The 16,299-nt window shown below is 47.9% G+C and overlaps 1 protein-coding gene across 2 annotated transcripts in view; it reads left to right on the top strand.

The window, feature by feature from the left end:
• LOC135809593 (uncharacterized) overlaps positions 1-16,299 on the top strand; it is a 33,939-nt gene that overhangs the window by 1,336 nt on the left and 16,304 nt on the right. The window contains exons 2-18 of one of the 2 annotated variants that reach the window (XM_065322976.1): positions 288-483; positions 866-1,128; positions 1,520-1,814; positions 3,718-3,992; positions 5,102-5,266; positions 6,529-6,569; positions 6,986-7,089; positions 7,733-8,033; positions 8,475-8,644; positions 9,251-9,595; positions 10,036-10,735; positions 11,395-12,030; positions 12,468-12,734; positions 13,013-13,552; positions 13,803-13,931; positions 14,410-14,532; positions 15,403-15,531. In XM_065322976.1, the coding sequence (XP_065179048.1) occupies positions 328-483; positions 866-1,128; positions 1,520-1,814; positions 3,718-3,992; positions 5,102-5,266; positions 6,529-6,569; positions 6,986-7,089; positions 7,733-8,033; positions 8,475-8,644; positions 9,251-9,595; positions 10,036-10,735; positions 11,395-12,030; positions 12,468-12,734; positions 13,013-13,552; positions 13,803-13,931; positions 14,410-14,532; positions 15,403-15,531 (4,639 nt within the window). In that variant the 5' untranslated portion in view covers positions 288-327. The remainder of the gene's footprint in view (positions 1-287; positions 484-865; positions 1,129-1,519; positions 1,815-3,717; positions 3,993-5,101; positions 5,267-6,528; positions 6,570-6,985; positions 7,090-7,732; positions 8,034-8,474; positions 8,645-9,250; positions 9,596-10,035; positions 10,736-11,394; positions 12,031-12,467; positions 12,735-13,012; positions 13,553-13,802; positions 13,932-14,409; positions 14,533-15,402; positions 15,532-16,299) is intronic. The other variant, XM_065322977.1, reaches the window with a different exon arrangement.

Raw genomic sequence — 16,299 nt, forward strand, 5'->3', positions numbered from 1 at the left:
GTTGCCACATGTTACATATTGCTGTCGGAAACGAAATTCTGGGACGCTTATGGGTCTGTTTCCCGGATCTTCCATTATGAATCGGGGACAAAATGACTCGTGTTCCAGGGCCTCAGATTTTAAATTGAAATCCAGAGAATGTATCCGTACTATTGTAGGGAGGCTTCCACGGATGGACGGTACTCTTCACAAAGCTATTGTGTTGTTATCCTCTTTATAAAACCTTTCTTCAAATTGTCTTCTCTCCATCCTTTCTTTTTTCTTCGTGCTCTGGTGCACAATGGCAGTCGATGACCGGCTTACTACATAAGTACATTACACCGGACAATGGCAAGTGCAAAGACTATCTGCGAGTGCCTGGTAATCGCACTGCTCGCCGGAGTTCACCTTGCACGCACGACACACTTTCGCGGCGGTCTCATATCCTGCCATCCTGTGCTGGACAATACTGACGGTGGCGTGGACAGCTCTGGCAGTGTACACGTGAGCAGCTTAACCTCACTACACTACTAGCAGTACTATGCACAGCTTGTACACAGGTGTTCAATGTGCTGGGTCACGGTGATTGTGCCTGGCCGGGGGTCTTACAGATTTTCAAATGTGTGGTACTCCGCGGTAACTTGGTAACCTGTAAGAGGACTGGCTCTCCTCTTGTGAGCATTGAGCACTGTCTTGGGGCGGAGGACTTCCATCAGGCCTATATTGAGTGTATGCAATGTCGGCATACTAGTAGTACCTGAACCCGATGTACATAGCTGAGTTGTGTTGGTGAATACTCCGTACTCTCAAAGGCCATTGATTGCCTCTCTACATAACTATAGTCATGAGATAAACCCCTGCATACTCTCCTCTTATTCCACTACAGCTTGAATGCCAGTTTCGCATAGGGTGGCGTTTGGATTACTCTGCGGGAACAGTGTGCAACTCGACGTTACGGGCAAATCAGGAGCTGTTGAATGGACCGGGATCTAAGTTCAGGCTAAGGTGCTATTCCGGCTGTACAAGGCGTCCCACTGTTGACTATCTGAAGTTTTACTGCACGGAGTTCAGTGACTCGGAGCTCTGGACGCAGGGAGCCAATACATTCCGGTACACTCTCTCCGGCTCTAACCAGATTTTCACTGCTGCGTAAGTTTCCGGCTTTGCACGTGTAGATCTGATCTAGAAATGTGTTAGGCGGATCAGCTTGAAGCAAGCAAGCAATTCAACACGTGAGCTCCTGGGCAGATTTTTCCTTTGCAAAACTGATATCATTGCATGCAATGGGCATGACCTATAATCGAGTGCAACTTGTAATCAGGAACAAACAGTAGCAGTTGGGAAGGCAGTGCGCTTAGTCAAGTTTCAGAAATATGGTTTACACTGTACGTGTGTGTGTGCTTGTGTGTTTGTGTGTGTGTGCTTGTGTGTTTGTGTGTGTGTGCTTGTGTGTTTGTGTGTGCGCGTGCGCGTGCGCACGCGCGTTTATGTGTGCGTGTGTACGCGCGTGTGCACGTGTGCATTAACACTGATATTGCAGAATGAGAACGTGTTGCTGGATAGATCTTGTGATTGGCAAGGGCAAGGACTTCAAATGGGGCATCACCATGAACATCACAAAGCGGACCGACACTGGACGTGTCAACAGCAGCCCAACATCTGCGCAGCTGCCGCTGGTTCGTTTGCAGTACGGATGCCCGCACAATATCTCAGTGCACACGGAGGATCCGGATGGTGATCTGGTGCGCTGCCGCTGGGCACAATCTTCGGCTGCAAACGGAGTGGATGAATGCGGAGATGTCTGCAATGCCGTGCCTAGTGCAAGTCTGTTGAATGTGAGTTCTGTAGATGGCAACCTGCGTACTTCATGCGAAGTCTTACTTGTTTGAAGTCGTGAATTATATGTAAAGGGAGTTGGACTTGTACACCATAGCTCTGTGTTTTTTTTTAGTATTGCTGGCCTTTAGCGGATGTGCCTGGTTGAGTCCTGGTGGTTACAGTCAATGTTTTCCTCAGACTTTTTCTCTTTCCAATCCCTTGAAACTGATGAATAAAAAGACTAAGGCCAAAGGATATGCTTGGCGGCAATTTGACGAACGAGCACTTGGAGCATGCGCATGGCTAGTGGTGTGCTGAGGATCGATCTTTGTTGTAGATGGGATGGTGGGGTGGGCAGGCACACCATAGTAAGCCATACTGAGTGATTGCTTGTATAGATACTGCTCAGGATTCTTGCCACTTCTCATTAGCTAGAGCAGGATTTTTCGGCTAGGCTCCGTAAAAAGCGGACAACTGCAGTTGTATTCCCAGTGAGGTCAGAACTGTCACATGTACTGCTATTGGAGACGTTACTTAGTTCTTGCAGGATTGGTCACTTGCCATTCTTGTTGCACATCACACAAGCACAGTATTCAAAGACTGGAAATGTCGGTGATAGCTCTCTGAGTACCGTAGAAAGACACAAAGGTGATAGAACGGTCAAAAGAAAAACAGAAGATTGCATCCATATATAGCCCAGTAACCCTATACACTGTCCATTACGTCCTTCAGTACTGTATCAAAGACGTGGCATTTTGAATTCTTAGCCAGCACTCAACATTGGCTGCATGCTGCTATTGGAGACACAATTCAGTGGTATTGGAGATAAGCTACCTTGCTGGAGTGAGTACTAAACACGGTAGTCGCTTTTTAATTATAGGTTAGTGGATGGCAGGGAGGGCCTTATGGCTTGTTAGTGCCCGACAGGTTAGCCTGAGGGCCGTAGGCCCGAGGGCTAACCTGAAGGGCACAAACAAGCCATAAGACCCTCCCTGCCATGCACTAACTATTTTAGAACGAGGTTACATGCATTATCTCACTTCCATTATGCTTGTGTACCACTATATTGGGTAGTTTTGTGGTTTGTGTGCAGAGAGACTTGGTGTGGTATGAAAGAATATTTTCTTCAGGTAAGTTAGAACGAGGTCTGTCTCGTTGTCCAGGAAACGGCCACTGGTAACTCAGCACCACTTAGGACTACTAAAAGGAGAATGGAAGCAAATGAAATGCTGGGCTCTTAGTGCGAGCTTCATTCTTATTCATATACATGTATGTAGCTTGTGGAGCTATTTAGGGGCTTTGAGAGCCCCTTGTCGATAACTCTAATGACTTTGATCCTCGCTTTTTATAGGTTTCCGCAAGCTGTTGACAAAGAAAATTCGTACAGATGAAAGAATACGGGAGGCAAAAACCGTACACACTTCTGAATTGCGTAGCTTTTAGTAGTACACCGTACACGTTATGCAGAGTTCATTATCTGCACCGTACTATTATGCATACAGGGAGTTGTACGCACCAGTTTAGAGTATATTCAGCGGGCTTTAAACTAATCCAAGGCCCTCGACGCGTCATCAAGAGTAGTAAAATAACGATTGAGCGAGCTTTAAACTCTGATAAGGCCCTTGGCGGGAATGTCGCTGATTGGTCGTTTCCTGGACAACGAGACAGACCTCGTTCTAAACCTGGTTAAGTGTCTTCATTGGAATTTGGAACACAGTGGAACACAGTGAGACTTGCAGAGTGGACGTCACACTATCTCAATGCAGATGGGGAAAAATAAGATCAGTGCATCAGCTCAATAGTAGCTGAGCATTCGAGTGTTCTTTGCGTGAGACATACCACCAGTTTTGTGCATATTCATCTATAAACACCACCCGGTAACCATTTTCTTTGGTCGCTTCCCATTATCTTTTTGCTCAGAATCCATGCGTTCTACAATTGCCTGGAAATCTGTCAGTGGGATATCATGTCGTGGCACTAACACTGGAAGACTTTCCTCCAGCAAACCCCAATGCACAGGCCTTCAGCCAAGTTCCATTGCAGTTTTTGATAGACATCTTCAACTCCAGCGTGCCGTGCAACGTCCACCCGACTTTCGTCTCACCAACGCCGGAGCACAACACGTGCTTTGCCATAAAGAAGAACGAGAGTTACAACACGTTGCTGAGAGTGCAACATGCAAGCATGCATACCAAGTAAGTTTTTATTTCTATTTTTTACAATGATCACAGCTCACAGGCAAAGACAACAACATGCGGATGGGAGCATAGTGATGGCGAGGCGTTTTGCCCTCGGCCTACCTGAGGTCTAGTCGTCATGGGACCTTTACCGCACCAAAATAAAAGAAGAAGATAAAAGAGAAGTGAAAGGTATACGTATGTACATGATATGAAATGTTAGGAGGGGGGGGGGAACAGTGCATTAGAAGGAGGGGAAAAATAAGACCAACAGTGTTAGGAGGAGAAGGAGAGAAAAGAAGAACAGACATTGTTATGAAGAGTACATTGAGCGGAATTTGAAAGTCATGGGGTGAGGCAGTTGTAATGCTGATACTCAGAGATGGTCATGTGACTACGGCCAGTCGTTGGCCTTCAAATAGCGGTTGACTGCAACCTTGAAGTGTTTGCAAGTTCTTGGTGCAGAATGGACCAGAGGAGACTCCGGCGGGCAGCTGGTTTCAGACGGTGACAACTGCTTGAGGGTAGGCTCGACACGGGTTGTTTCGGGAGCGGACTGGAAGTTCATTTGCCAGTTGGTGAAAGTGCTGGTGTGTTAGCGGAGATGCAACAGCATTCTCTTACCAATGACTTCTTGCTCACACGTCCTACGATTCTGGCATGATCAAATGAGCCTTGATAAAAATTACCATCCCTGCTCGTGTCGCGGCTTTGAAGCAACACTTTAGGAGAGGTTAACAGTACTGAACGGTGCTTTCAACCATCAGTTTGCATTGCGGGAATAGGAACAAGTAAAAAATCGACTGATAAAAATCAGCTGCGCATCTGGACATGAGGCTTGGTTGGAGAAAACAAATCCTGCAAATGTCGACCCGGTAAGTTGCACAAGCTGGTATGCAGTGAGCATGCATCTCAGTGCTTTAGCATTCGGTAACTGCTAAAAACTACTGAGATTGGTTTTCTCTGCGTATGTGCGTACGTTCACTCTTGCTCATGTGTGCTTGCGCATGAGCGTGTGTATGTGTGTGTGTATGTGTGTGCGTGCGCACGCATACGCGCGCGCGTGTGTGTGTGTGTGTGCGTGTGTGTGTGTGTGTGTGTTTGTGCATTCTGTATTTCTGGCTCAGCATCACGAGTATTAGCCTGACGGCACCAGTTGGCATGACTCGCAGCTCACTGCTACTGCACACTGATACCAGCCAGCTATACACTAGCATGAACGTCAGCTGGACACCAGGAGCTACACAATATGGCCAGCATGTCTTCTGCTTCTTAGCAACTGATAGCACACAGTATGTTATACCGGTGCACAAAAATTTGAACAAAATACACCCTTTCTCTTTTACAGTTGTGGCAAGTGAAATTCGACACTTGGCATAAGGGACTGCACCATGCAGTCTGCAGCCCCTACAGCCCTGCATACGTACAGTACATGTGTTACATACAACTTTATCTGTCTGATGACAAAACTCGTACTCATCACAGTCAAGGTTCAAAAGGTGCTGGCGAAAATGAATGGGGATTTGATACCAATACCGTAAAGTACCGTTGATCCGCCCCCACGCCATGTCGCTTCCCAGCTGGGTTTTCGGCAGGGGGCGGGAATTAGATCAAGGCTGTCAAGTGCAGTATGATGTACAACAACGTAGAGGATCAGACTCAATGTGCTGAATTGTGCACATTTTGATCCTGGATTGGCAAGTATTGTGTACAGCAGTGCATGCGTCGGTTCAACATCGTATTTCGTTGTATACGGCGAAGTCGCTTCACAAGGAGAAAATCGACAGGGGGCGGGAATTAGAGAGGGGGCGGATCAACGGTACTTTACGGTACTCCTTATGTGTACCATATTTGTGAACTGTGTGTATCTACGCTGTGACCTTTCAATCTGTTTGGGATGCATACGGCTCTATAGTACAAATTAGGTACAGTGCATTACATCATTAGTGTCCATTTGTGGCGCTGTCCCCTATGCAAGTGTCGGATTTCACTTGCCACAACTGTAGTTATTTGCATTGAACAATTTTATGCATAATCTACTGACATGTGTTTTACTGCCGATGTGCGAAACAGTTCTGTCCAAATTGCCATCACTCACTTGATGTGAAGATCCACGAGTGTCTACACCGCGGTATCAAACTGACCGTCTCTGTCGGAAATAATTATACGGGTAGTTAGTTCTCCCTCAACTCCAAAGTGCATTGGAAAAACAATACACTACTACTAGCCATGTACATGTACTTGACTGCCTAGTCACTGTTGTTCTCGGTCTTTCCATATCATGGCAAGTGCCATGCAGAAACTGCCGCTTCTCGGTCTTCCCATAGCATGGCAAGTGCCATGCAGAAACTGCACGATTGTGTTGCAACACACCCCGAACTGGGGGATGATATCAGACAGGGTTGGCAGAGTCTGCAGCCATGCTGTATGTCAGATATTTGGTATTGGGGAAACAGTTAGTCTGACTTGACTGATTTATCCATGTAGTAAGTTGTTGCTCGGCTCGGCTAGGCACACGGCACACGATGCTCTTGTGTTTGTTTTGTGTCTGTAGGCAAACTACTAGCTCGCGCTGTATCACACTTCTTGCCGGAGGTGAGTTTGATTACATCCGGCAAAGCTCTGCCATGCTGGGAGTCTTTGCTTGCGGCATCGCCTAGTTTTTTTTACGCAGCATCCGCTGTTTGAACTGTTACAGGGTAGACACAATCCCTTGCACACTTTTGAAGGACTAAAAAAATCAGATTGAGGCACTCCCGTGGAGCACTGCAATTCCGCCCTTAAGCTTCGTGGTCGTCTAAATCAGACTGCGTCACCTTTTTGTTGCACTTCAATCTATGTTGAAAACTCTTACATTTACTGTGGCAAGTGACTGGTACTGGCTGCCCCAACAGTAACCCGTTGTACTGCATTTGTTTGTTCATATTACTGTGTGAGTGTTGTGTGTATGTGTGTACGTACGTACGTGCGTGCGTGTGCATGATTATGTCTGTCGTATGTGCCTCCTTTAGCTTCGCCACCAGAGACGGTTGCTGGTACGATGCTACCAAGCACGCTGGGAAATCACACGGCTCCTCACTTGTTTGCAACATTTACTGTAAACTTTGATCAGATGGTAAGGGGGTGAAATGCCTGCATGTGCATGTACCGGTATGCCCTCAGCTCTGGTTTACCATTTCCTTTAGTATTGCATGCCTGGTCCTTTTTATGTATTATTTCCTTTTTCAATCATTTCTCCTGCCCTGCTCATCCGCCTCTGCCACTGTATCTTTAACAGCATGACATATTGTTTACACTTGCTTTGGGACTGGTCACGTTTAGAGAAAGAAAAAGAAGGAGTTTCCATTTGCTGTAGTGTGCTTCAGACATTATGAATGTACAGACTTGACAAAAGGAAAAGTCACAATAATACGGATAGGCAGAAAAATGTGAATAGTCACTCCTCGGCAATGACTATGGTCTGAATCTGAGTACATGCACAGTGAAACCTGCCTAAGCTGACCGCTCAAGGGACCTTCCAATTATATGATATGGTCCCCGTGGACAGATGGTCTCCTTAAGTTATCCGGGGTCATTTGACTGGAAATGAAGCCCTTTGGTCCTAGTTGTAATGGTCCTCTGTCACAGGTGGTTGCCTTATCACAGTGGTCACCTTATCACAGTGGTCACCTTGGCAGGTTTTACTGTGTGATTAAAAATATGCTCAGGGCCTCATTCCATCATTTCTGTTTATCCTACATTCCGATCATCCTCCATAGATATTCAAACCCACAAGTTTTGCCAAGATCCGTGTGTCCCAGGTGAATGGTAGCATGTCAGCAGAAGTCTACTCGCTGACGGTGGCAACCTCTCCCGATGTAACACTCAGACAACACCCTGACGCCAATGGCCACTATCAGCTCAGGTTTATGGTGCGCAAGCGCTTGACAATCGGTGCACGCTACGCAGTCACGTTTGATCACGGTGCCGTGGTAGGCGTGCAGAGCTGCACTGGAGGCGGTGTGCCATTCCAGGGGATTTCTGAGCCTTCGCCCTGGCAGTTTGTGGCCGATCATACCGGTAAGTCTTCTTGGATACACTCGTGTAAATATTGTCCTAAATTTCTTGGTCCATGTTGTGGAATCTAAGCAAGCTAGGAAGCTAGGTTGCACCCAGAGAACTGTTCATACCGTAACTGTCTACCCTATGCCTGGTCGTAGGCGATGATTCCGAGACCTCCGGTCGGATTAGCCTCGCCAACCACATCGGCACATCGCCCCTACTCCCCTTTGTCTTGTTGTCCAGTGTCACTTCAATTGTCCCCTTTCCCTGATTATTAGTAGGGCTGTGTTTGCTAGTAAAAAAAGTAAAATAAAATCCGGATCAATGTTTTGTGATCTTCAACGTTTTGACGTTCAGAACGCATGATACTGACAGTCACGTGCATAAATCCGATGAAGATAAGGGGAATGATGCAGGACCGTCTGACGAAGCCCCTGTAAATCGTTTGCTTTTCTGCAGTTGGCAACATTTCCGATTGCTCTACGACGCTGTCACAGTTCTTGGCATACGGTGAAATTCGAAAGGATTGGCAGTTGGACCTTGGTGATGGAAGCACATGCTTGACTTCTAATATATCAGAAAGTGCGAATGAATTACCTATGTGGGGTTCGCAGCACAGCACGCTGACGGTAAGTAGGTTCACAGCACTGCTGAAGTTGTCCCTCTGCACAGACATGGCCATGTGCGGTGCTGCCAAAGCTTGGCTAGTACATGTGCATAGGCTTCTGCATGGGTCTGCTTCGACATTGGATTCCACCATTGTAGAGTGGCTCTCTCAAATTGTGCAATTTAATCTATGCATGGCATTGTGTAGAGTAGCAGGAGGAGGGGATGAGGGGGGGGGGGGCTGCATGGAACTCCTCCTTTCGTATATTTTGATTGGGAAATTATCGAGAACTTGCAGGCCTGATAATTCTGAATGTGGAGTTGTAGTCTTGGACCCCCACTCCATTTGAGCACCCTATTTATCGATCTTTACATGACACGAAAAAGTATCGTTTATGGGTGTGTTGAGGTGAGTTTCGTTTTGAAAATAGTGAAAGCTGAAGCATCAATCCATTCCAGCTGTCAAGCCAATATATTTTGGTTCAGGGTTGTGGGTAAGTGGGTGGGTGGGGGAAGGTCATAACTAAACTGTTTCGTTCATGAAAATTATCAATAATGCCGGATGACCTCTTATCGGATTGCCTGGAGTTATCATCCAATTCTGATAACGTGTGTATACCTCTGCCTAGATCTGTGAGAATGGACTGATCATGCTGGATCAAGACCAACCCATCCACCATCCCCAGCTATTCCCAGGAAACTGGACCACGCAGCCAACAATTCTGGCACCCTACTGGTGCTTGGCTGACAACTCGTACTCCAAGAATCTTCCAGACGGTCTGAGATCTCACGTCTGGTATCATTTCTACGACAGGCAGGTTTCCTCGGAGAAGGCAATGCTGGAGGAAGTAGAGAGCTTGATCATTGCCAGGGAGAGGAGTAAAGATGGGGCCTTCTATTTCACTGCAACGTGGGCAGCAGTGGTGACGTGGGAACGAATCACACCCTACCCAAGCATCTATCAGTACCAACTAGTAAGTTTAGTCTAGATGTCTGCTCTCGCTTACTTTGAAGTGTGCACTAGTCCTCAGAGTATATATGTTTTACATTCTAAAGAAAAACTCCCTTGTTCTGATTGGGGGCACTGACATTGGTAACTTCAAAGTCGCCCTGAGGTGATCGTTTGGATTGTCATGATCATTCCAGTGGGTATCGGAAAATAAATTTCGAGCAGAGTGTGGTTGGATTTGTTTCAGTGAATTTCACTTCAAGCGCTCGTATACGATTTCAGCGAAACTCGAAGTTGCAATAGGACTTTTGCTCATGATTTCACAGAGAATCCCATGTATCTGTAGGAAACTGACTCTAAGCCCCTACCATGGTCATGCTTGTTCTATCATCTGGTGATCACTATGATTACAGAAGGGATTTCTTTGCCTGCTGCGCTGTCTTCTTGTGTCTTACCTGCGACCAGCACAATACATTCCAAGCAATACTAGCTTCGGATGGAGTTCGATCGTTTGCCGTGTACAGCTTTGACTCCAACTCAATACAGTGGTCTGTGCCCGCTGTTCATGATGTAAACTCCGAGTTTGGGCATGCCGTGAGCGGCTTCACGAGCCAAGGCCACCACTACACCGACAAGCGATCGGGCACACCGCAGATTTCAAGTATCGACGATGGGCAACCAGCGCCTGGGCAAGAGTGCGTCTCCGGGACGATGATGGTATACAAGCTCTTCACACAGTCCACTGTCGACGGGCCAAGAGCTAGATGCCTTGAGTGGTATGCCATGCAGCCGCACGCCAATACTTGGATGCAGCACTTCAGTCCCTGTCCCTGCACACTTTCCCAAGCTCAAGCTGACTCTCGCTTTCAAGTCATCAGAAGTCTAGCACCGAGGCTGTGTTTTCAGAACGCTGTCCCGTCCATCACGGGCTCCTCTCAGGAGTGCTGTTACCGAACGCAGGAACCAGGTCGCGGGGCGTTTCTGAACGGCCCGCCGGACGGTGGCAACTCGGTACGCTTCTCCTGGCTAAGCTATAGCCCAAGTACAGTCCGCTCCGAGGAGACACTGCCTTACCAATGGTGCTGTAAGGACTCAGCACTTTGTCATCTGTTTTGGGAGAAACGGCCGAGCAAATCCTGCCAAGGATATGTGCAACCCTCTTTTGGTAAGGTAGACGATCAGTGGTTTTGGGGACCCCAATGCCTTTCACTAGTCGTTCTGTGAATTGAGTTTCAGCAGCTATGGACCCCATCACGAAGGAAGAAATTTGGCCATTTCAGAATAACATGGTTGAATTCACATTGTGTGCAGTGGAGGCTGGAGAGCAGGGCCTCTCCGGTCATATAGTCAGTTTTCATTTCCGATCGGAAATACAGTTTAGGCCCATTTGCCATGCGATTTCCAACCATGCATGTCTTTAGTTCTTGTGGGAGTCAACAAAGGACAAAACAGTTCTGTCCGCAGATTGTGTATAAATTCTAAATGGCTTCTTGCACTTAGCCGGATGGTGATCTCGTGCGTCGAAGAAAAGTCAGGCTGGGATTCAACCAAAAACTGGAGCATTTCAGTATACAGTGGATTCAGGGCGGGAATAAGAATCATCCTGGACTAAAGGGACTAAAGTGGCTTCCCTACATTCGTTAATCATCCTGGACTAAAGTGGCTTCCCTACATTCGTTTACATGTAAGATTACTGCATGCCATCACCTCTTGCTTATTCATCCTGCATGGTAAATCCTTGACTTGAGCTGATCATGGTTGTTACACACAGGCAGGCAAGTTTGCTGTGTGCTGATATGAGTATTGTTTGTTTTGGACTATTAGGCGTGATAGCGGGCCCTCTAGTGAAGACCGTGACCGGACACCAGCTTCTGCTTGATGGCAACACTACAGAAGCCTACACGCTGCTAGCTGTAATGCCCACGTTCTACTCTGAGGCGGTCTTCTCCACGGGTTCCGGTATGGGGGACTTGGCTCGCGTACTGGAACTTGGCGTGCGCGGCAATGGAAGCGACACGGTCGAGGTCAAAATATCTGCAGAAGGATCCCTGGTATTTGCTATCAATGGAGCACCGCTCACGGACAAAGTGCTGATGGTGTTCACCGACGAAGATGTCAACATCACTGTCGAGTGTTTACAATGGGAGCGACAGTGTCATCATATCAATGCCTCGGCAAAACCAACCGTGCCATCGTCAGAGCCCGTAGTTGGTATCAGTGTCCACGATGGGCTCAGTGTTGTGGTGCTGAACCGCACGCATGCCAGTGTAGTACTGGATACTGGTGTGGTGCTCGACCTTACTTTGGTCACAGAACTAGACACGATAGCAGTAACTGTAAGCATCCCTGCCGCCTTAGCCAATGTATCAACTGGGCTTCTGTCCGGTGATGACTCGCAGCTGCAAACATTGCCTCCATCAAGTCAGCACATCGCCATTTTGCCCGACTACTTGAGCAAATGTAAGACTTCTGTGACGTCTGGTTGACACGTTGTCCTATTGTTATGGTATTTGCTAGCTCAATGGGAGGGAGCTTGATGTAATGTTCTCTGTTGGCTTGATGTAGTGTTCTCTAGCTTGGCTTGATGTAGTGTTCTCTAGCTTAGTTGGCATGGGTCAAGTCCCAGTGATGATTTCCTGGTAACATAGAAGATGGATTCGGTCAATTTTGCATCAACCAAAAAGCAGGAGATCACGTGAGCAGCATTGTGGAGGTTTGGGGACAGTGAGAATGAAACGGTGAAGAGATGTCCAGAGTACCTTGCTCAAGAAAGCCGCTGAGGCTGTATGCTTGTATGCCTTGGTCAAGAAAGCCGCTGAGGCTGTATGCTTGTATGCCCAGACTTGGTGTAATCACTGTCGTTTGTTTCTGACTCTGTGTGCTGGCCTGCGATATAGGGCAAATGAACTGCTCCAGTCTAAGCACTGTTCTGGATCCTAGCTGCTTAGATGAGCCCTCTACTCAAACACCACCAGCAACTGCAACACTAGCACCTCAACAACCACAGTATCGTGATAACTCATCTCTGCCGAGTGCAGATTACAAGGATGTGTGCGGCAATGACTCGAGGTGTCTGGATTTGGCGCTGACTATTGGGGATGTGAACAAGACGGCTGCCATTGTCAAGGTCCTAGCAGATCAAGAGGATAGAGCGATGAACCTAGGTGTGTGCTTGTGAAAACACCCTTTCCTCTCTGATTTGTTCAGGGCTCGGGAAAAGATAGGCATGCGCTAGCAGCAGGATTACATTGCTTATAACTGTCATCAATGTGTGCATGAATACTGTTCTTTAGCACCAACACTGAATACACCCGCTCTATATGTGCACCAGTAGTACTATCATAATGCGCATCACAAGAGTGAAACATGCATGGTGTCGGTGGATCTCCTCTCGTTACACATGTATACTGTATTTCTACTCTGGTCGATGATGTTCACGCAGGACGCCAGCCAGTGCAGGTGGTGTCCACCTCGCCGACATTCCAGTCCGCAGCGGAGTCACCGGTAGTCAGGGTAGATCTCAGCAACATAACCGATCCTAACCCCCTATCTCGGCAGAGCTTTGAAATCATCCCGCTGCCAACATCGACTTTCAGTATACTTCCTGGCGGTGACTCAGACACGTTCTGGGTGACTTTGAATCGCAACGTGCCGGCTACAGACCTGCAGTTGGCGATCACATCTGATTCGAACGTAACTGTGTTGATACGCCCGACGATTTTCATCTGTGACTGCAGTAACAACGCCACATGCAGCGAGACGCAGTTCTCCCCGCTCAGCTCTGATCGAACGCGCATCCATGCTTGTGAGTGTCCGCCGGCATATGATGGCAAGTATTGCGAGTTGGACCGTGACGGATGTGAGGCGGCGTTTCAGCCCTGTGCAAGCGGTGTGGTCTGTGTGGACAAACCTGCTCCGAGCACCGGATATCAGTGTGATCCATGCCCGACTGGATTCTCGGGAGATGGAGAGAACTGTTTTGGTAGGGGATCTTGATGATTTTACTTGGTTGTGTCCACCTCGACACATTGTTGTGTCTCACAGACTCTCTCACTGTATAAATCTATGATTTTTTCGATTCTCCTTTAGATCATTGCAGGGTGATGGCGTTGCTACGGATACTGAAAACTCAGTCTGACTGAGTCTCAAGTGAACCGTGACATTTTGTGTGTTTGTTTTGTGTCAATTACCCTTGTGTGGATAATCAACCTGTTGTTTTATTCATGATCCAGATATTGACGAGTGCAAGGAGGCGTCGGGCCAAGCTCACTGTCAACAGCTGTGTGTCAATACTCAGAAAGGCTTCAAGTGTGACTGCAGTGCTGGATACATGCTGGCAAGCAATGGTTCATCGTGCATAGGTAATCCGTGCAAGTGTTGATACCACTTGACACCACAACTGTTGAGCTTCTAGAACTCTATGATTTCCCTTAGCACTCGCAAACAGAACTTAAATCAATCGATCTAGCAATCAATCTAGCAATCAACTAGCGAGGGATATTGCCAAGGCGTTATTATTGGGGGAACGACAAGGGAGAGAGATGGAATGATGAAAGGGGGACTACGTGGGTTACACTGTGAAAGAGACTGAAGCCATGTAAGGACGAGAGACAACTAGACACTTGAGGCGATGGAGGTTTACTGGACAGGGACGAGATCAGGCAACTTGGCGAGATTCACGACATTTGCCATAAGGGGGAAAATCCAGGACTGTTTGAGCGGAGCTTGTTGCCAATATTGAGCTTTTGTAATATTATGGCAGTCGTAGTAGGACTGAACGTGTATATGAATACGTCTCACATTTTGCTCACATCCCCACTCTGCTGATACTGTTTTCAGATGTAAATGAGTGCCAGCAGCACAGTCATAGCTGCAATCAATCCTGTGTGAACAATGCCGGATCATACACGTGTGGATGCTACACTGGATATATACTCAATACCACGGATGGTGTTTGCACCGGTGAGATTCTAGCATGAGAAGTATACGTGTAGGTATGTCAAAATACCCCCCCCCCCATACCATTGGCCCATTGGACGCCCATCGCCGAAGGCGATGATAGCGATGCTACAGCAGAAGCCATAGCAGCTTGTGCTGGGATTGCACCATTCAACAACTTGCAAGGCTGAAGAATTGACCGCTACTATTCAGCCTGGTCTACACCACACAGCTATGAAGTGGCTTTTTCTGGCCAGTGAATCCCTACTTTTTGGTCTTTTTCATTTTTTCCCGCACACACATCACACCACATACACACACACACACACACATACACACACACACACACACACACACACACACACACACACACACACACACACACACACACACACACACGCATGTACACGCGTACTCCAGTGCATACGCACACATTCGCAACACTCAAGATCAAACTCTTTTTGCCGATTTGACTCGACACTTGACAGACTCGTGATAAGATAGCTAAAAATAGCTATGATGGCTTAACCATGACATGCATAAGCACCTATATATCTATTATCTACCTGTGTTTGGCATCCGTCAGGAGTAGATGTCATCTGTGCAAGTAACTCACAGTGCTGCTTTTAATGAAATCCGATCGTGTGCTGAAGCTTTCACCCCACACCAGTGAACAATCCCTGTACTCACAGGGCTAGGGTTGCACAGCGCTCGGCTCGTACTTGACTCCCGCGATCGGATTTCATTGAGCAGCACTGCAGTTCTTGTTGGCAATGTTGGACATATGTATGCGTGCTGTGTCTTATTTAGTTTTTTTAGAGGATGCATGAGACCAGTTCTATTTGTCTTCAACTTCTGGTGTCAATGTGACCCTGTTCTGTGTTGTGCTTTTAGCTTTGGCCCACTGTTCTGCTGACAATACTTGCCAGCAGTTGTGCACGTATGACTCGTCATCAGCCAGTTCAGTATGCTCATGTCTCAGCGGCTATCAAGTCAACCAGTCCTCGCCAAACCTATGTCAGGGTGCGTTGCGGCTGTGGCACATCCGTCTAACAATGTAGTGGTTGTGCGATATGTGTGTGTGTGGGGGGGGGGGTCTCTATGGGCATTCTTTCCCCCGTATCTGTTAACTTCTATCAATGTGCAAGTGCCAGACAGTCTTTCAGAGACCCGGCTCTGCATTCAAAGACCATGATGGGTTTGTAGTTTGTACCATGGGTAGTTGGGTGCGTCAGGTACCTACATTGTACATACATCCTACACCGTACCATCGGTAGTGAGTCCACCCGGTGCCAAGTCGGCATCTCAGCAGCCCCCTTGCCATGGCAACAGCTCATCTGCCACCCACCTGCCGGCACTCCACCAGGAAAGACGACTGGCGACGCCGCTGGTAGGAGGCCCGGCACCCGCGGAAACAGGTGACGGCCCACCGAAGTAGGCAAAATGAAATGCGTACCCGCAACCGGTTGATGAGGATGGCGTACGGGATATCGATGTGACGCCTGGACAGGTATGTCGCCAGTGTAGATAGAAATTTCGCGCCCTCCGGTGCCGCCAGGCCCTGCGTCGTAAACACAAGCGGCGTAAATGACGCACGCTTGATGTTGACGATCCGTGGCCCATACTCGGCCTTCTTACGCCGCTCGTGAGACCTGAGCTGGCCAAGGACTTCTGAACGAGACAGCACAGACGCCTTAGGGTGGGTTACCCTAACATCAAAATAGGCGTCCTGCTGCCTTGTCCAGAAGCCCCTGGCTCGGATGGCCGCTCGGGCCTCGTCCTGGCGATTCA

Source organism: Sycon ciliatum, chromosome 2, assembly GCF_964019385.1.
Source record: "Sycon ciliatum chromosome 2, ocSycCili1.1, whole genome shotgun sequence".
NCBI classification, from domain to species: Eukaryota; Metazoa; Porifera; class Calcarea; order Leucosolenida; family Sycettidae; genus Sycon; species Sycon ciliatum.